General features: G+C 32.7%; 1 protein-coding gene across 2 annotated transcripts in view; it reads left to right on the top strand.

Moving 5' to 3' along the window:
* Positions 1-11,378: 11,378 nt before the first annotated feature.
* The window catches only part of LOC110106819 (serine/threonine-protein phosphatase BSL3), a 49,326-nt gene continuing 39,034 nt past the window's right edge, over positions 11,379-21,670 (top strand). For both annotated transcript variants that reach the window (XR_002304298.2, XM_020836854.2), the window contains exons 1-6: positions 11,379-12,185; positions 12,543-12,603; positions 13,955-14,033; positions 14,156-14,235; positions 14,319-14,413; positions 14,528-14,627. Coding sequence is in view for 1 of the 2 variants with exons in the window: in XM_020836854.2 (XP_020692513.1) it covers positions 11,837-12,185; positions 12,543-12,603; positions 13,955-14,033; positions 14,156-14,235; positions 14,319-14,413; positions 14,528-14,627 (764 nt within the window). In the remaining variant the exon portion in view is untranslated. The remainder of the gene's footprint in view (positions 12,186-12,542; positions 12,604-13,954; positions 14,034-14,155; positions 14,236-14,318; positions 14,414-14,527; positions 14,628-21,670) is intronic.

Genomic DNA, 21,670 nt, shown 5'->3' with positions numbered 1-21,670 from the left:
AATTTTATGTTTTAAGAGAATTTTATACTAAAAAGCATATTTAAAAAACAGTAAGAATGTTATCTCAAATGAAGTCTTAAGGTTCATTTCAGACAGCTTTTGATCATTATTTTTTCATTGCTTTCAATAATTGTTTGTACTAAAAAATTGTAAAAAGCTGTAAAAGAGCTATTCCAAACAAAATATTAGTAGAGGTAGCTATAAGAATGTTATTATTCAATTTCTTCATTTAATTAAAAAAATTATAAGAAACCCACGTCAATATGATCTTATTACTTTTCGAATGTTTTCCTTACGATAATTATTTTTTTATAACCAGATTTAATAGACTGTAATAATTATAAGAAAATTATTGTTCGACACCTTCATTATAAAAATAAAAATTATAATAATTATAAAAGGTTTCAAAAAAAAATTATTTTTTTCATAACTTTATTTGTTTTTACAAACAAATGAACCCAAACTCGAAGCCATTGGACTTTTATATATTAGCTTTGGCTATTATTCTCTCTACACCTTACTTTTATATATTAGCTTTCACGTAAATGAATGTGTTAAAGTTATTAATTTTGTTGGTGTGAGAAGCTTTTTTTTAGTTCAACGTTGGGCTTAGTAGGTTTGTTGGTTTTGGCAAGGGTTGTAAGTGAGTCAAGCCGACTCATGAGTCGAGCTCGATGAGCTAACGAGTCAAGTTTGAGTTAGTTCCGACTTGACTTGTTAGCTCGTAAGCTGACTTGTTTAAAAATATTAATATAAAATATATTAAAATTTAAGATTTTAAGTATAAAGTTACTAAAAATGTTTAAAAATTATATCATATTTTTTATATTAAGTGGTTCTTTATTTTTTTTTTTAATAATTTGTTCTTTTTACCATTTTTCAAAATTATTACTTAATTATAGCCTTTTTTTTCTTTCATAATGAACAAGCGGGCTCATGAGTCAGCTTGAATGTTGTTAATTAATCAAATTCAAGATCAAGTCAGATGTTACTCGACTCGACTTGCTTACATTCCTAGTCTTGGTCAACATGAATAGGGTTAGGGCAACATAATTCACCCATCTTATGCAAGTTCTTTACATTTATTGTATATAGAGCTATGTGTTTTAAAGAAATGCCTTTTGTTGATAGATATTTACATATACCAATCTTAATGTAAAAATGAGTATTGATTAGGACTTAGAAAAAAAATTATATCAATATATTCATTTTATTTCTAAGCAAGGTAGATCATAAAATTATTAAATTTATTTTAAAATCAGCGTAAATAAATATTGATTAGTTTTTTATATATTAAATTTATATTAAAATGATTATTTCACTTTGGGAATGTCAAGCAAATGATTGATTGGCCAAATCCATAGTGTTTATAATAATAGAATAGAGAAAGGTCAACTGACTTTTTTTTAGCAATTTCTCAATAATCATTGAGGATGATATTATTTTTGAATGATGTACATAACAAAAAAATATCTTTTAATCTCGCTACTATGATTAGGCATCTTAAATTGTGTTATGAATTTCTTAATTGCATTAAGATTATCAACCATTTGATCAAAATAAAAACTCTTTTTTTTTTTTTTTTGAGGAATATCCTTATCAATATATGTTATTAATAATTTGTAAGAAAATCATCATCTATCTTATTTTGCTATGTTAATTTGATAAATTTTCCTTGCTGAAAATATGAAGTCTAAATAGGCAGAGTTAAGACCAATGAAATCAGTCTATCAATAAGAGTGTATAGGATCGCCTTATATTACTTGCCAATATTTAACATTTATATAAAATGGAGGAGAGTTTCTGTAATAACCTGAAAAATTTGAAACTATTTTTAAAATAAAAATTTTGAAATTTATGAACTATTGCACTGTGGCGTTGTGATTTTGAGCGCAATTTCTCCAGGTGATTAATGTTGGAGAGCTAGAATTTGACACGACGATGATGATGCATTTTGTTCTATAGTAATTCCGAAATGAGCATGTAGTGCTAGACACTGAAAAATATTTTATTAATACAAGTTTCTCTCCATTCAACCATTTCTCTCTCTCTCTCATTTAGCTTACCAAGAAAGGAAGGGAAGGAGAGGAGGAGAAGGGGAAAAGAAGGAAAGAAAGAAAAGAAAAGACTTCTGAAATTTTTCTATTTGACAATCTTGTTACCAAAATTATTCTAATCATTGTAAATGATTTCTATCATTTCTCTTTTTTAAAAGATTTAGATTCAATGATTTAATCTTCTATCTAAATTGATATTTATTGTATTTTCTCCTATTGTAGTGAATTTTTACTGCATAAATTTTGGTATATTATAGTATTGATTATTTTGGTCATTTTAACTAAATGATTTAGTACTTTTATCAGTTAAAATGTTATTCATTTTATTTTGTACAATTTGAGTAAGAATAATAATTTGGGCATTTTGATATGATTATACTATTAATGCAAGCATTGTGAATGAATACAGACATATGAATGAGTAATAATTGGTCATTATTACTTTTACAATATTATGTGTAAAAAAATAAGAAAAGTTTTTTTATGACTGTTTTGACGGGAGACATTTTTTATACAAGTAAAGGATAGTGGGTCAAGGGACTTTCCATTAAATATTGTGGTTTGTGGTGATATCCTTTACTAATTCACGTGATTTGTTGATTGAGTTATAAGTAGTAATTAATGTACGTGTCGGCAGTCAAGAGTGACAACTCTGATTACTGAAAGACACTTAGTTACTGAACTAATAATGCTTACTGAAAAATTACTATACAAGCCAAAATTCTTTACTTGAATAATCTTACAATGTTCTTCCAAATTCTTTTCGACAAGATTTGGATTTTAATCATGGGGTCTACTATTAATCAAACTAGCAAATTGTCCTATTTAGTTTTCTATATATTTAAGGGCAACAGCATGCTTTTCTAATTGATTTCCCATATGAAGCACTAAGTCCTCCAAATATGTCTTCCTATCTTTGAATTAATTATTCTAATTAAAGCCTAGGGGATAAGAAGGTATAGGGTTTACTATAGAATGCTGAAGATTATTACAAGGTCCTGCAAGGTTAGATTGGTTTGCATTCCACTGATTTTTATCATTGTTATTACTCCAACTAAAATGATGGTTCATCTAACCTGAATTCTATGTATTTAAATAGGGATTATTTGATCTTTCAATAACATCCACATTCACAACCCATTGAGCGCTAGACTCACAAGCAAAATTCAAGTCATTCTCATCAAAATGCATAGGTGATCCCCAAACATAGTAACTCTAAGATTGTCTAACTTTTTAAATATGGCAGCTACCTAAGAAGTCAAAATAGATAAAGCATCCGACTTATAGACACTATATACTCTCTTAGGATTCACCATATTAGAAGGCCACCTGAAGTTATTTATTATCTTTTCATATATCAAGCTAAAAACCTCATTAAAAGATTTTTACATCAAAGATCCTCTAGCTGTCGTATCAATTATAGATCTTAAGGACTCTACAAACACATTATAAAATATTTTGAATCACCAACCAATTAGTAAAAGTATAATGAGGTAAGTATTTACGTAAATATTTCCCAGCTCTCATAAATTAAACTCTCCATCAAATTGAGAAAATGAAGTAATATTATTCTTAAGTTTAGCAGTTTTGGAAGGAAGAAAATATTTTTCTAGAAGCATATATGCCAGCTCATTCTGAGTGTTTATGGAGCATGGGGAAAGGAATTTACTCATATTTTAGCCTTGTCCCTTAGAAAAAATGAAAATAAACGAAGTCTAATAACATTATCACCAACTCCATTTCACTTGAATATTGCGCAATTTTTTTATAACCTAGTTAAATTTAAGTTGGGATCCTCAAAGGAGCTCCCCCAAGCTGAGAGTTTTGAACCATATGGATAACGATAGATTTTAGCTCAAAAATATTAACTCGAATAGTAGATCGGTTGATACTATGATAAATTCATCTACTAAGGAGTTGACATACTCCCTAAGAGAACTTTGTTGGTGCTTATATATATATATTTAGTTCAACCATTCATATTGCTAAAATCTTTTTGATTTTATTGATTTTTGTAAGTGTCTTTTTTCATTCTTTGGTCAAACAACATGGTTCTCCTATTGGATCTACTATGCATATAAAGAAATGAAATGTAATAAAACAACTTGGAAATAACTATTGTGAAAACAAACATAAGTTCATAGTTTCACAAATGACAACATCAACAATAAATTAAAAAAAATCATGTAAGATTAAATATGTGGCTTTTTGGGCAATAGAAAGAAAATTGTAAAAGCAAGACTTATATTTTCTGGCAAAGATGCCAAAAACTTGATGGCGAGTTTGCTTAATATGCAAAAGAGCTTGCTTGCAACAACGAATATATATAGTATATGCTCTGAACTATGCAAGAACACATGTTAATTAAGTAATAAAGTGTATGAGAATAGTGACAATCTCATGAGGAAATAACTGAGTTACAACTAACTCTAATATTGTCTACTCAAGCCACTAAATTTATCTTACATAATAAAATAAAAGGTGTGGTGCTAACAATATGGAGAAATGAAATAAATGGTGAAGATAACTAAATAAAAGATATTTTGGACTAATAATGATGAATAAACATATATTTTTCTAAGCAGACTCATCTACAATAGTTATGAATCAGAGCATATGTACCCTTAGATCTTTATTGAGGTTGTAAGAGTATAAAGAAAGGTTAAATACCTTTTTACAAGGATTAAATCTCCATAGACCTTAAAATCCTAATAATCCAATATTTAGAAATGAAAGTATTCTATCTTAATTCTCCTAATTATTCTAACGTGCATTCCTTTATCGAGACAATGTATCATACTATATTTTATATCTATTCATGGTCATTGTATAAATTAAATTAAGCATGAGATTAATTAAGAGTAACGATTCACATTTATATGTAAGAGTTTACATTTGAAAAAAAAAAAAAAACTATTCACATGCATCATCATCCCTAAACAAAGAAGTTAACTAGACATAAAATTAATTTAGAGAAACACCCATTTCATTAATTGCTTTAGAAAAAAATATAAATAAATATGAAGAAAATATCACCCAGAATTAAGAAAATAAAATAGATCCTGCATATGGACTCTTTTCAGAGTGATTCCCTTCTTACACTTTCACTCTCCACACTCTCGTCCACCCCTAAGTAGTGTTTTCTCACTATATTGATGACTAACCATTATAATAAATATAACTTTACTATCTTTGGTCTCTCTGATCTCTCTCTCTCTAAAAGTCTCTCATAGAAAAAAAAAACTATTTACAATTTTTACATAAACTGACATAGGCGCCGCAATGCTCGATAGAGTGGCACAGCGACATTACAATGTTGAACTAGGCACTCGGCATTGCTTAGTTTGCTCCATTATGGTGTTGGGATGATCCGATGCAACACTTGGCTAAGCCAAAGCGATGCTCCCCTTTAACTGTTATGTTGCATTGTTATAAAAGAAAAGGCATTATGGAACTTGAATTATTCTTTCAAAGCTCTAAAGGATGGTGCTTCAAAGTTAAGTTAATTATAAATTGACAGAGAGCAAAGTGTTATGGTGTTCTTTTGGTTTTGCTTAGGCACTCATAGCACTGCATGATGTTCCACCGGGCATAGAATAAATTTATAATTTTCATGTGACTCTGGCGATGCAAGTTATAGTTCTAATATCAGGGCATTGAGTGTTTATAGTGTTACGACGTTGGTTCAAGCTTTGCTATTATAATTTTTTTCTTGAGACATTCCTACACAACATCAACTAAAATATATATGTTTACTTAACAATGAGACAACTAAAGTGTAATAGCCCGTATTTTGATCTAGATAAATAATTTTTTTCCTGGAGTCAATATAACTCCAAATTGCAAATCGTCTTTGACGTAGAATTGATAATATAATATTTTACCTGCACGCATGAATTTTTTTGTAATTTTTGGTCACCAGTAAAAATTCTTAAGAAATTGACACTTATTAGTACAAGTGAGAATTTTGGGACCATTAGGTGTCTATTTTGAAAATTGATTTCATTTATATTTTTTAAATAAATCAATTTATTTTAAGGATAGTTTTCTATAATTTTTGAAGTCTTAAAATAATTTATTTAAAATTTATACACAAAGTAATTAAATAAATTGATTATATAATATTATATTATTATTATATTCAAAAAACAATATCAATAGTTTTTTTTTTTAAATCCTTTTTTCTTCTTCATTTTGACAAATAGAGAGTGGTGTGAGGGAGAAGTGAGAAAAAAGATAGGATAGAGAAATAAAATCTTGGGTTTTAAAGATTGAGATGCAATTTTTGTTCGTCGAGCCTGTTAGAAAAATTGATTGTCTCGCTGTAAGAAATATTTACCCTATTTCTGAATTCAAAGATTTTGCATTTTTTGTATTTTTCTGATCAAATTTGTACTTTTAACTTTATTTTCTATTTCCTTATATATATTCTCTTTACATACCATTTCTTTCATATATACATATTTGTATATACATTTACTTATTTCATATGTAATAGTTCTCAAAATAAAATTATTGTAACTCGAGCTCACGATTTTATATTTTTTGATGATAATAAATATTGTAGCTCACATCCTATTAGCTACTTATATTTATAATATATTTTTGTTTATGTGTGTACTAACTTTTTAAGAACACAATGCACCATCCAATGAAGATTCAAGGCTCAAGATTAGATAGAATATGTTAAGCTATAATGATTTTTGTAATATTCATTAATGTATTTTTGATTTCTTGAGTTTAGTCATATAAGGGTGTATGTTTACTTGGTAACCTTACATACATATACTAGGGGGTGAGATTGAGTAAAAACTAGAAGTTCGATTTTTAAACTAATCGTATGGTATGATCAGCTCATCTAACTAATCATACTAGATGATTAGTTATGATCACAAAAAAGTAACTGCTAATCATAATTTATGCAAGATTTTAAATTTCATTTTTTATTCTAATTATCCAAGATGATTTACATCGTACTAGATGATCTATGACAATCATACCTAAATTGATCATATGATTAATTGACTAATTAATTATGGTTAAATTGCTCAATCAGATCATACAAGACAATCTTAAGATTATATTGGATGATCTTTGATATTTCATGGGATGAACCTCAATCGTACCAGATGAAAAGCCATAATTTTTCTTCTATTCATCTGGGACAATCCACAATAATATATTAGACGATCTGTACAAATTTAAACTGATCGTCCAGGACTATCCTAAAATATCCAAGATTATCAGGTCAAATTCTATACATCGTAATGGATGATCTTGTGATTGTTCATGATGATATTTGGCGTTAGAAGTGAGTTTTAGAATTTTATAAAGCCCTCTTTTTAATCACATCTTACTATATGAGCATGCAATCATACTGGACGTTCTTTGTCATCAGAATTGAATTTTAGGATTTTTTAAATCCCTATATTTAAGCTTTGTCAAGATACTTGGTAAGTATCTTTGACATCTATTGTATCTTCGTTCTTTTGGAGAAAATTTGAAGAGGGAACTTAAAACGGAGAGAGAAAAAGATGGAGTTTAAGAGGGACAAGATCATTGGAGGGGGTTTCAAGAGAGTGTGGAGGGGATTTCACATGGTTGCACCAAAAAGCTTGCACCTTAATACATCAGATTCAAGGTTCGTCTTGAGGGAAGTTTTGAGAAGAAGAAGAAGATCTCTTTGGTGTTAAAGGACCTGACTACTCTGCCACATCAGGGAAGGTGGAAGTGATTTTGTAGGGGCTAAAGGAGAGTCACTAAAATTTTAGTGCAATACTCAAAGGGTGCCTCCGAGGAGTGGACATAGGTCAAGTTGGACCGAACCACTATAAAACTTGTGTGTTTTTTCTAATTTTCTTTTTTTCCACACTTTATTTTTCACATTTATTTTGGATATAACTACTTGGATGAAAATTTGTAATTGATATTACATTGTATTAATTATCTTTTTCAGATGTTAAAAAATCTTTAAGAAGGGGATTTTTCTTTTATTGAAAGAAAGTTTTTTAAATATTCAATTTACCCCCATCTTAGTTAGCCTCGGGACTAGTTCTTTAGGATTTAACAACCCTCATGAACTTTCATAAATTATAAGTCTGAAAGCATATGTATAACATGTTTCTTTCAAAATAAATTAGAAAAATACAATAAAGAGAAATTATATAAATATCCACTTTAATTCTTTCAAGTCCTCGCTCCTTGGCACAACCTAAAGGATACACACTCATTTAAATTTATCATTTCTTCCATAAATGTTTCATAAATATTCATCTAATTAATGCTTACCTCAAATCTCAATTTTTTCTTTCTTGAAGAATCAAAATCCTACAATTTAATCTCTTTTTTTTTTAAATCCTTAAAATCATACAATATAAACTTTCATAGAAATATGATTTAGATAATAAAATTTAATAATATTTACACGATAAAAAATTTACTTAGAATGAGGATTTTCCCAAAATCCCAAAATCCTTTCTCTTTCTGTCCCAAAATCTCTTCTCCTTTCATCCAATCTCTTTTTTTCCCTTATTAAAACATCACTTATTTTAGATGAAGTAAAATAAGAAAATTTATATAAAAAATGGAGAAAAGAATCGCAAAGCTTCTTCCCTCTTCCTCTCAGTCGTTCTTCTCGTTAACTATGATTTCTTCTAATTGACCACTTCTTTAGTGATAGGAATGAAAAGGAGTTGGTGATTCTTATCCCTAAATACGATAACTTACTAAAAATGGTGAAATAAATTCTCTGAATTCCTTCCATGCACATGTTCGACCGTTCCACCTTTCTGTTTGATTATGTCCTTCACAAGTTGTGACCCTTCTTTAATAACTGGCCGGTTCAATTAAACCGACCAGTCTAGTTCTCACATACTTATTCATTTTAGTGATACATAACATAATATATTCATTGTGCATGTGATATACAAGATATATTAAGCATGTGATTAAGATATTGATTTAATATTAATATAGAATACTTGGATGATATGTGTACATTACTATATGATTTTATTACATTAATTTGTTTTCATCAGTCTTTACTGATATTTTGATTCAATACTTTATTCGACAGTCTTTACTGATTGGTATTACATATACGTTGATTGCTTTATAAATTTGACACTTGTACAAGTTCATTGCTTTATTGACTTATGTACCGTAGTATTTTATTGTTAATATATTTTACTACTAATGCATGTAAATTTTAATATTTCTACATTAATTCAATGATTATATGAATGTAACTTCTATAATTTGACTATTAACATGCATATTGCTCCTTTTTCATGCTTTGAATTAAGTTATAGGTTTTGGTGACATACTAAGCTTTTTAGCTCATTATATGTGGTTAAATAATTTCAGATCAGGGCAAAGGATCAAGAGTGTGATTGACCTGGATTACTCAGGTTCTATTTTTTGTGTTTTAGTTATTCTTTTATACTTAGAACATGATAGATATGTTATGATTATATAGATCATGAATATTATATATAATTTTTTAGAATGAATACATATGTGTATATTGATCTTTTGAATTATAGACATTGTTTTGTTGTTTATTAAATGATAAATGAATAAGTCTTCAAATTAGATCATGGGGCATCACAAAAAATTTGAGATTAAGTGCAATATTGCTTATGGAGATGCCAACAAGTGATTTATACGAGGTAAAGTGCTCGATTTTAGGGTTTTACCTGAAATGGAGGATAATTGTCTCAAAAAGGTGTTATTTAGTTTAGGTTATAATATTAAGAGCTCAAATAATAATATATGTTACTAGTTGACATTAATATATACTCACTTTTGAAAATACATTGTATACAAAGTGCTTAAACAATGTTAGCAAGGCTCCACATTCTTATTTAGATATCACTTTGCTTGAGTACCTGAAGCACACAAAGTAAAAATGATTATTTGATAAATATACCATTCTAGCTGTTGACCTCGAGGTCAGTCGTATGCGCGATCCAATCTGCCCTCCCATCGACCCGTTCGTGTCGAGTGTAGAGGTCTGCGATCGTTTTGTCCCACAGGGATAGTGCGGCCGTACCCTCTGCGTTCGTACCCCACGAGCGGTGCTCCTTCGGAGGTCCACACTAGCAAATATAAAAATCATTTTTGCTAAGAAATTAAAAAAAAAAAACACATTGTGCAAGTTCTTGAATAACTAAAATATTAATTATCTATCTAATTAGCCAATTGAATTATATGCCATTGATGAGAATCTTAATAGGTGAGAGGACATATACTTATAAAAAGTTTGATGTTTGTGAACATGCATTAGTTAGAATTCGAGATAGAGATGTTATCTACTATAATTTACACCCAAACTTTCACATGTAGGAGGCATGATTAAGTGCATACACCGAAAATACATATACGATTGGAAATGATGACAACTTGGAGGTTCTAGATGGCATAAAATGCATTGTTGTGCCACTGCTAATTATGAAGCTGAAGAGTAGCTATCTAAAGTAGAATATAAGACTTTAAAGAGGGGAGAAGGATGTGATGCAATATAGGTGTAGCAAATGTGAGGTTAAAGGCCATAATTGGATTAATTGAAGGGCCAAGTGATCATCACCTTCATGACTTAAATAATTTTCCTTGTCATAATTATAATATTTGATTCTTTTTTTATGTTAGAAGTTTTTCCTTTCAAATTTTGATGATTTGCCTATAATATCTATTTGACATTGAGTAAATGAGTGGATTCATTTTATGCAATTATTGTTGTAATTTCAATTATTAATTCTACTCAATGTTGTTATGTTAATAATCATGATGATGCGTTGCTTATCTTAAATAATAAAATAGAAAACTGATATATTATATGCTATAATATCTTATTTGAATCTAAGTTTGAAAAAGTTCGAACCCTTAGAATAAAATTTGAACCTGGTTCAAATCAAGTTCAAATTCTATTCCGTCTTTGTTTGATTTTTGCTAGAACCTCCCTATTAAAACCTTATTCGAATCAAATTCGAGTATATTTTTAAATTTGCTTGAGCCCCACTCGAGCCTTACTAAAACTTTGCTCAAATTTTCTTCGAATAAATTAGAAGTGCGGCTCGAATCCGACTTGAACATAATTAAACTACAGCTTAAATCATAGTTTGAAGCTCTAATCACATTCCACCAAAGTTTGAATAATATTCAATCAAAATTCAAAGTGAGACATAAAATTCGAATGTGAATAAGTCCAAATACGATTATTATTAGTCATTTAAAATCTAATAATATCGAGTCGAGTTATAAGATCTATAGTGCAAAGCACTCGATTCAGGCCACTGAAATCCAATTGAAAAACAAATGAGGTAAGCATTAAAAATAAAGAAAAGCACGGGAGGTGGGCCGGGTATTATCCCTCTCTTTCTCTCTCCTCCGCTCCCATAATCCCATTCCTTCGTCTTCGCTTCTTCTTCGCCGTCGTCATCGCCTCTCTCGCTTTCTCTCTCTATCTAGCTTTTCCTGATTCGTTATTAAAATTCGATCCCACTCGCGCGTCTTCTTCTTTTCAGCCGGTGAATTGTCTTCTGGCGGCGCCCGGAAAGGCCGAAGCAAAGATCTCGAAGAGGAGAGAGGGGGAGAGAGACGGTGGGACCCTCTTCTCCTGCTCTTTTCCCTGATTCCATAAGCTTCCATCACACAACTGGGCACAAATCGGCTGTTAAGGGCTCAATGATGTCGCTGCTGCGGCTTCGGAGGAATGCGCTGTGGTTCTTCTAGGTCGAGCCTTCAGTCCATTTTCTTCCGATCTGTGGCGCAGCACAGGTATGGACGTAGACTCGTCCATGTCCGCTGAATCTGACCACGATTCAACTGCCGCAAACCTCTATCATGATCCTCAGCCGCCACAGCATCCACAGCAGCAGCCGGCACCTGCCGCGGTTCCTGTGGCTGGGCCTAGGCCGGCTCCGACGTACTCGGTTGTGAACGCGATCATTGAGAAGAAGGAGGATGGGCCGGGGTCGCGCTGCGGTCATACGCTCACGGCGGTAGCGGCTGTTGGTGAGGAAGGGACGCCCGGGTATATCGGCCCAAGGCTGATCCTCTTCGGGGGCGCCACGGCACTCGAGGGCAACTCGGCCACGCCACCCTCTTCAGCCGGTAGCGCCGGCATCCGTGAGTGTTTGTCCTTTCTTTTCCTTATCATGTTCGAGGAAGTTTCGTAATCTAGCTTTGCATGCAAAATTTAAAAGAGATTGTAAAGAAGTAGCTTGGTGAGCGGGCTATTGGATTCTTTGGAAACACTTGATTTATTTGAATGGGTGGACAATGATTCTATATTTACGCGCTGTGATAAATGAAAAATAAGTTAAAAGGACGGAGGTTGTGTTTGAATTTAAGAATAATTCAGGTTGCTTTTTCTTTGAAATTGGGAGTTGAAGCTAGTCATTTTTTATACTCAGTCATGGAGAGAAGGGTCTCATATATCACTTTCATGTTCTCTGAAATTGGTGGCATTCTCTTCGCTTGCAGGGCTGGCTGGTGCAACTGCTGATGTTCATTGTTATGATGTGCTGGGGAACAGATGGACGAGGTATGCTTCTTAGCTTGGTTCAAAATTATCAGCTCCGTTAGCTTTTTCTACTTGCCCAAGTTCATTGTTGCTTTTAATTTTATTAACTACACTGGAGGTTTATAGCCAGAAAATGTTTTTTTTTTTTTTCCATTTTTTAAAATTTTATCAACTCCTCTAGTTTGCTTCTTTTGTTGTCAAGGATGATGATTTTTAGTTAGTTGTAAAGCTCCTTAGTTTTCATTTTTTTTAATTATAACACTTTACCCAAATGATAAACTAAGTTTAATAATGGTTTTGTCAGTTATAAAACTACTCCATCTAACTTTGAATGCTCATGAACTTGGCCTTGTATGTGAGTGTTTCTGCTTGTGTTGCTTCAAACCCAAGTATTTTACATGGGTTTGGATGCAATTCTGTTATTGTACCAAGTTTGAGCACAAATTTAGTATTTTACCCGGTTTTACATGCAACCTTAGAACTCTATCTAAGTTTTGCCAACCCTAATATTCTACCAGAATGTTTTCCTGATATGGTATTCTATTAGGTTTTTGGTGCAACTTAAGTATTCTATCAAAGTTTATCAGCCTGATATTTTTGAGAACTCGTCCTGAAATTCTTGTATTCTACTAGAGTTTTGGGCACCTTTACCCCACGGTTTGTCTAACCCTAGTAAAAAAATAGAGCTAGACCGGACCATAATGGAACATTAGGTTGGACCAATCCGCTTGCACCCAAATTTTAGCTATGCTTGATGCAACCCAATTATTGTATTTGAGTTCGTTTTTCAAGTATCCAATCGGGACTCCACATTTAAAAAAAAATCATTAGGATATTATTCTTTGCATACCAACTCCTCATAACATGGTTGCACCCAAACCTTGTCTATGCCTGATGCAACCCAATTATTTTACCTTAGAATATGTTTTCCGAGAATCCTATTGGGACTCCAAATTTCAAAAAACCACAAGGATATTATTCTTGGCATACCACCTCCTCATAATATGAGATGGATTCCGTTGATAGGATATAGAGATTCTACTAGAAAATTAGATATCTGGTTGCATAATCTGCTGTTTGATGAGTCATTGGGTGAGCTAATTTTTATTGGAGTTATATGTCAATTTTTGTTCAAATCATAGAAAAATGCAATGGTGGGAGAGGTGAGGAAGAAGATCAAGTATTAGGATATTAATTTTCTCTCATTTGCTTAGTTTCTAGTTGTTCTTGTTTGCAAATGTATAGGGATTTAAGTGCTGAATTTTAAAAATTATTCTTATTGGTAAAGGGGTCAAAATTGTTCTTTTTGACTTGCTTTTTTTCCCCATAATTAACATATGTAAATGGTGATTATGCTTTTATGTGGTTCTAGGCTCACTCCAGTTGGAGAACCACCCTCACCAAGAGCTGCACATGTTGCAACTGCTGTGGGCACAATGGTGGTAATTCAGGTTTGGGTTCTATAACATTGATTGATTTCACTATTAGATACTAATGAAAACTTGGAGTTCTATTATCAGGAAAAATAGTTAGAGAACATTTTGAATTTTATCAATCTCTGTTGGAAATGTAGGGTGGGATTGGCCCAGCTGGTTTGTCGGCAGAGGATCTTCATGTCTTGGACTTAACACAACAACGTCCACGATGGCATAGGTAATTGCAAGATTTATTAGTTAGACATTTTTTTGCCAATAATGCGGATATCTTTGTTGAAAGTTTTGTAATTATTATCACAGGGTGGTTGTTCAAGGACCTGGACCTGGGCCACGCTATGGTCATGTTATGGCTTTAGTCGGTCAGAGGTTTCTATTATGCATTGGTGGAAATGATGGTAGGTTTTTATTTGCATGCACAATACTATCTCGGGATGATATCAATCAACATTTTACCTTTAACTATTTTGGTTCCTGAAATGTTTGAGAAGTAAACTTCTGCAATTTTCTAGGTAAGAGACCTTTAGCTGATGTTTGGGCGTTGGACACTGCTGCTAAACCCTATGAGTGGAGAAAGTTGGAGCCAGAAGGTGAAGGCCCACCTCCATGCATGTGAGTGCCTTTTTTCCCTTTCCTGAAAAAGAATTTCTGTCATGCCATACCATTTGATTTCATAATACATGTTATGTTATGTGGGATAATTACATGATCTTTGATTTGATAGATGGTTTTTTTAAAAATAATGGATTCTCATAATTCAATGCTTGGCATTTAATATTATTATTATTTTCGTACTGAAATGGTTGTATACATCTAGAGTGCATTTGTTGTGGCAGCCCATGTGCATGTGTCACCAGCAGAGATGTGGTGCACTCACCCCAAACATTAGTTGTTTAGGTAGATGGTATTCACTCCAATCCATGTGATAAAACACAACAATGTTAAATACTGCTACTGAGCCACATAAGGCCCTAATATAGTCATATTCCATCTCTTATTATTTGATTGCATAAAAGAGAACATTAGTCACTCTATTCATTGGCATGAAATTGCTTGCTAAATCATTAAAACTCCATTGGTTGGGATGGCAATGGACCATTGCAGTTAGGTACCACAATCACAGGGGCATGAACCACCTTAACAAATGCTTCTAATGCTAGTAATATTTTCATGATCATATATTTAGTAACTTAAACTTACTTTTGGCATGCATGCACACCATTTTTTTTTAGCTCTCAATTATATGCTTCTTATGATCAATAAAAATCACATTAAAATCCTTTATTTGCTCTCCATACTTTCCATTAATCGCCTCAACATAATGATCACTCTATAGTAGATTTTTCTGATATGAAATTAAGTTGATTCTCATAAGATGTAGTTTTTTTTGTTTATGCTCTATTACTCTCTCCAATAGTTTCATATAATGACTCAAGGTTGATTTCTTTATAATTAGCACACTCTTTAACTTTTTTTTTTATTCTAAAGTATTACTAACAAAATATTTTTTCCCTAATAATTTGAACTAGTTTAGTATTAATTTTTTTTCAAAGATTTATTAACCAACTCATTGCAAAACCTCCTAGAATTTCCTTAATGTTAACAAGTATGTCATCTATATATATATATATATATATATATATTCTCATTATCTTTTTCAGTACCAAGCCTATTATATAAAATATCAAAATTATAATTTCTTCTTCACTCACTACACTCTTTTTTTGTCTTTTTTTGCTTTTTATAATCATAAAAAATCTATTTAGTATTAAATTTTTTGCTACTCTTTAAATGCTTATTTCTTTTCCTTAATCTTTAAAAGTACATTTCTTTTCATTTACAGCCTTTTATTTTGTCCTCAGTGCACAATCAACTTACTTTTTAAGACTCTCCTAAGATTCTTATTATTGGAATTAGCCATCTTATCATGTCAGTTTTGACTCAACTAAAATTATTAACGATCTAATCTCATTCCGATCCATTCTTGTCTCAAGCTCATCTTGAAGTCCTTCAATCCAATCTTGAGCTGAGATAAATATTGTCTTAGTTTGATCTGAACGTGATTTGAGCTTGGCATGACTCGTCAGCTTTGATTCAAGCTTTGTTGGTCCAAAAAATTGATTTGATTTAAACCCCCTAAAACAAATTCTTAGTCTTACGTACATGCATTGATGCATGTTATATTTTAAAGGCTAGTTTAATAGAGTTTATGTGTGTCATGAGCAATGTTTAAAGTTGCGTATTCGGGTATTGAGGCATTTTTCGTTCGTGAGGCGAGGCATAAGCCTCAAGGCGTTTTGAGGCGTAAGCCTTTAAATAAAAAAATTGCGTAAACAGAAAATGATAAATTTTGTATATAGAGTAATGAGTAAATAATATATAAAACCATGGTTTAAAATTGCGTAATATGAGGCTCGCCTTGAGGCCCGCCTTTGCGCAATTCCAGTAAAAAACGCCTCGATGCTTACGCCTCGATTTTTTTTTTTATGAGGCTTGTGCCTCAACTTGGTTGAGGCCCGCCTTGAGGCCCGCCTCGCTTCACTGGCATGAGGCTTAGGCCTCACGCTATATATATTAAAACTTACATAAATCTTGAAGTAAATGCCCCACATTGGACTCTATAGGAGAGGAGGTACGGGAGAGAGCAGTTCATCATAATGTTGATTCAAATGAAGAACTCCTTAGCGATGACAGTGCTGATGACTTATGAGTTCTTATGTGATATGTCATTGCTATTTATTTTTGGAAATTGGAATTATATGTTAATGAAAAGAATATTGGGATTTGGGAAAGATAGAATTTTGAGTTGAATTAAATTTCATGTTGTCTTATTATTAGGATATTTTGATTTCACTTCATATATTATGTTTTTTATGTTTTATATTATTCACTCAGCAGTATATAAAAAATTTATCATTTTATGTTTACGCAATCTTTTGATTTTAAGGCTTACGCCTTAAAACGCCTTGAGGCCTACACCTCGCCTCACGAATGAAAAACGCCTCAATACCCGAATACGCAATTTTAAACATTGTATAAAACATAAAAATGCACAAGATATGAAGTGAAATCAAAATATCCTAATAATAAAACAACATGAAATATAGTTCAACTCAAACTCCATCTTTCCCAAATCACAGTATTCTTTTCATTAACATATAAGAGTTGTTTTGAGCGGTACCAGAACAAAATTTTATTGTAAGAGTTATTTTGAGCGGTACCGAGCGGTACTGGCTCGGTACCGAGAATGTACCTAGTGGTACCGATCATGTACTACTCAGTACCGAGCATATACTGCTCAGTACCGAGCATGTACTGCTCAGTACCGAGCATGTACTGCTCAGTACCGAGCATGTACTGCTCAAGGCGCACATATACCTGCTCGGTACCAAGCGGTACGGCTCGGTACCGAGCATTTACCTAGTGGTACCGAGCATGTACTGCTCAGTACCGAGCATGTACTGCTTAGTACCGAGCATAATTTTTAGAGGCGGATGCCTCTCAACCGCAGTAAACTTGAGGCGTACGCCTCAAATCTTGAACTCATTGCATAGGCTTTGAGGTTTAAATGGAAGAAATTGCGCTGAGACGCGCCTCTTATTGTGCAATTTTAAACCATGGTCATGAGTCTTATGTTATATATGCAACAATTGATCTTCTTCATGTATTTTCAACTTTTCTTATGTATATTGAATCTTTCATTATGGGCCACTAGTGTGCATGAGTCATGTAGTTTTTAGTTGGTTGAGCAAGAGACATGCCCATTCCTATGTTTGAGCCAATTTTCGACCTTCATTTTACCAATTTTATTGCTTCTTGACCTTGAACACCACATTATCCTGACTTTGACTGCCATCTCATAATGTTTGACTCCACATCACTTCCTCTCTCTCCCTCTATAAAGTAGCTTCCATTTCCTCCTCTCTTCTCCTCGAATGCTTTGCATGCAATTCTCCCTGAAAACAACTTAAAACACTTTGGAAACCCCCCTTATTATCCTGAGATTCTTACAAGACCTTTCAAACTCCACAAAGCATTTAATCCACTTCCTTCTCCATTTCTCTTGGTCTCCTCTTGTGAAGTTTGTATATGTTGGGTCTTATTTCATAGAAACCAAGTAATGTTGAATGAAGGCTTTGATTTCTTGCCACTTTGTTTTTAATTGTGTTCTTTCCCTCATAAGTAAAGGACCTCTTGAGTGAGTGAGTGCATACCTTTGGAGAAGTACTTTCAATGAAGGAAGAAGATGAACTCAACAAGGGACTATTTGTGGAGATTAACTTCAAGTTATCCCTGCTTATGTCACCGACTTTGCTGACTCTATCACTATTATATCCTTTTCTAGCTTGCAATTGCTTTCCATACAATTTAAGGCTAAGAATCTTGCATTAGTTAACATAGTTCTTAATCGAATCATATTTTTATTGTTAGATTCTTTGTATTTGTAATCACTTTGTTCATCACTTTTTGAAGCTTAACATAAATTTTTAAAGAATTTTTGTCAAAGAAAGATTTGCATGAACATTACATGATCTCACTTCCTCATTCCATTCTAGTTTACTTCTGCACCACATTATAGTTTCTATTCATACTGCATCATACATAGGCTCATATATATGTATAAATGTATTAAAGTATATGTGCATTAATTAGAATCAAAACATATGCTTAAATATACACATATACATTGCATTTCCGCTCTGAGATATAGATCAATTTGATCTAGGCTTTGCTTAGTTCAAGTTTGATTTGAGATGAGCTTGACTAGTTGTCTTCATTCGAGCTCAATCTAAAACAAACAAAAGACAATAATTTTTGAGTGATTTCCTATTTTTTACTTATGTTTGATTTTTGAGTTAAATAATTCAAATTTTGCTATGTTAACAACTTATCTTACTTGATTAATAATTTTTTACATTTCAAATTCCATTACCTTATCCTAAGCAATTAGTTCTTTGGATTGTTTTCTTTACTTTGAAGCAAAAATAAGTTTATTTATGATTTTTTTGCTCTATATTTATGAGCAACTAAATATTCTTGTTTTTTTTATGTATATATTATATGTTAACTATATTAAGATTGTTATTGTGAAATCAAATAGAGCTTCTTACATTACATTTATCTCTTATTCCATACCATCATGAATCCTCTTCGAGGTCATCCTATTAGAGCTTATTAATATTATTTAATTCTTTAGTGTTCATTTGTCCAAAAACTATTTTTATAAAATTATTTTCTAATCCAACTTGAGGGGCAACATTTATAATATTCTCATCAATAATTATTTTTATATAAACCATCTTATCACTAACCCTCATCACCTCAATAGTTTTATTTTATAACACTCTACAAAACTATCTCAGCCCTATTCCTATTATTAACCGTTTCAATGTCAATAACTTATAACTCTCACAATGTTCTTGGATTTTTTCATGTTTTCATTTAATTTTTGTGATGAGGACATCAGTAGAAGATTCTAGCGCGTCTATTACAGGAGACATTGCGGATCGACGACCACGATCAGGATCATCTATTTATGTGTTCTTTATGTTATTGTATTAGTATTATTTTATTATTTGTTTTAGTTGACCTTTGTACCCCTACAAGGGAGTTTAGTGAGTTGTAGCCCGGAGGGCATATGTGTCTTTGTTTTTTTGTTCATTGTTGAGGCCTATATATAGTGGCCCTAGTCTTTGTATTGGTTTTTGATGATTGCTTAGTAAAATTCCAGAATTTCTTTCTCTTAAGCTTGTAAGTTCTTGAGTGGTGAAGTCCCAAGTGTGGGCAAAGCAATACCCACTAGTCGCAGAGTAGCTCCAGGCTTGTGGTCACCTCTCCCTTGCTTCCAACCGCCAGCCATACCACCCTTGGGTGCCAAGTCGCCGGCCATCCCATCCCCAAACCCCCACCGTCGGCCACCAACCATCCTCCCCATCCTAAACCTGACGGCTCTCTTCCCCCTCTCCCACCTTAGGGCCGGCCTACCCAACCCAAAACCGACCCCTTTCATCTCCAACCCAAACCCTAGCCACCGCCCCCCTTCTTTGAATCCCCTTGATGATGATTTCAATCATCATAATTGCTTGCCTAAAATAGATAAGTCAATTTGGGAAGGACTTTAAACCTATTTGAAATTCAAAATTGAAATTTCAAGTACTTCCCAAAATTAACCTATCTAAATTTGGCAAGTGTTCAAATTAAAGTCATTCAAATTTAAAATTAGATTTGATTCCATTACTTGTTTCCTGATTTAAGATAATGAATTAGGAAGCATTTATTTCCCTCCCCAATCTCCTCAACTCCCATGCATGCTGCCGCCCCCCTCCTATCTTTCCCTAATTTAGGATTCAAAATTGAATTCTTATTTCCCTTATCTCTCTTTAATTCTCTAGATTAATTACTTACCTTAGTAATTATTCTAAAATCCCAAAACCCCTCCCTAACCTACCCGTTCCCCTCTCTAGCCAAACCCACCCCACCCGTCGGCTCTCCACTCCTCTCATCCTCTTGCTTTAGCCGTCGGCTTCCCACATTGCCAAGGTGCACAATAAATAAGATCCCCATTTTCTTGGATGATAGATCCTGAAGTTGATCACGGATTCACATACAACTCTCAAGGACAAATTGATATCTCGCAATCACCCTTCTTTGATCCCAACTGGGAATTCGACGACCCAGTCGAAGGCTACGTAGATCGCATACTCTACCATCTCGCCGAGATGATTTGCGAACAACGACCTTCCGAACAGTGGCAGCTCATCGGACGTCCACCTGTGCCTCCTTCTCCGACTACCCTCCCGTGGCTCAAGACCATGGGTGTCGTCACCGTCCTAGTGGCATAGCTTAGTTTGCTAACGGTCTCTCTCCACTAAAGCCTCTCAAAGAGTGTGAGTGCAAGAGGGAAACTCAAGGTGAAAGTTCTTTATATTAGCCTGCGGATTATTATTACCAGTACATTTAGTTTTATTATAATTTCTGATTTATTTTAAAGTGATCTGTTCTCTCAAAAGTGTAACAACATACATGAGCAAAATTTCAAAGGATAATTCTTAAAGCTAGTTCTTACGATTCATTAATCTTAAAGTAAGCGAATTTGCAATAATTTTATTATTTCCTAAAATTTCCTGGTTGTTTCACATCATTTTTTGAACAAGTAATGTTATGTTTATTCTTCGTCTAAACATTGCTTTCACAAATTATCTCGTTTTTTATGCAAAGTTCTCAAATTTATATAGAAAATCTAATCATAGCTTTAGATCTAACTCTTGTTCACTTTTCACAATAATAATTTAAACTTGTGTTGCATCACTTGATATTGATGTCATAACCATTACTTGCTTACTTTTCTCCATATTAGGCTAAGTTGTGGCACACTATGCCTGATAGTCCCCTACTTTTTAACACCGAATGGAACAGCATAGCGGAAAGTTTCCCGTGGAGCCACGGCATGGTGCGGGCCAATTAAAACAATGCACACAATATAAAATTATATATATAACAAACGATAGGTTGATTTGAGCATAAATATCTTGATGAACAGGAAAAATGACTACTTTAAATCCTACAAAAAACTTAAGCCAATAAATTTGAGCGGGATTTAAGCATAATTTAGCCTAAGTCATGTCAAACAGCAACAACAAAATCTATAAATCCTA

This window comes from Dendrobium catenatum, unplaced genomic scaffold (genome assembly GCF_001605985.2).
Source record: "Dendrobium catenatum unplaced genomic scaffold, ASM160598v2 fragScaff_scaffold_273, whole genome shotgun sequence".
In the NCBI taxonomy this organism is placed as follows: Eukaryota; Viridiplantae; Streptophyta; class Magnoliopsida; order Asparagales; family Orchidaceae; genus Dendrobium; species Dendrobium catenatum.
This window is presented reverse-complemented; position numbering and strand designations above follow the sequence as displayed.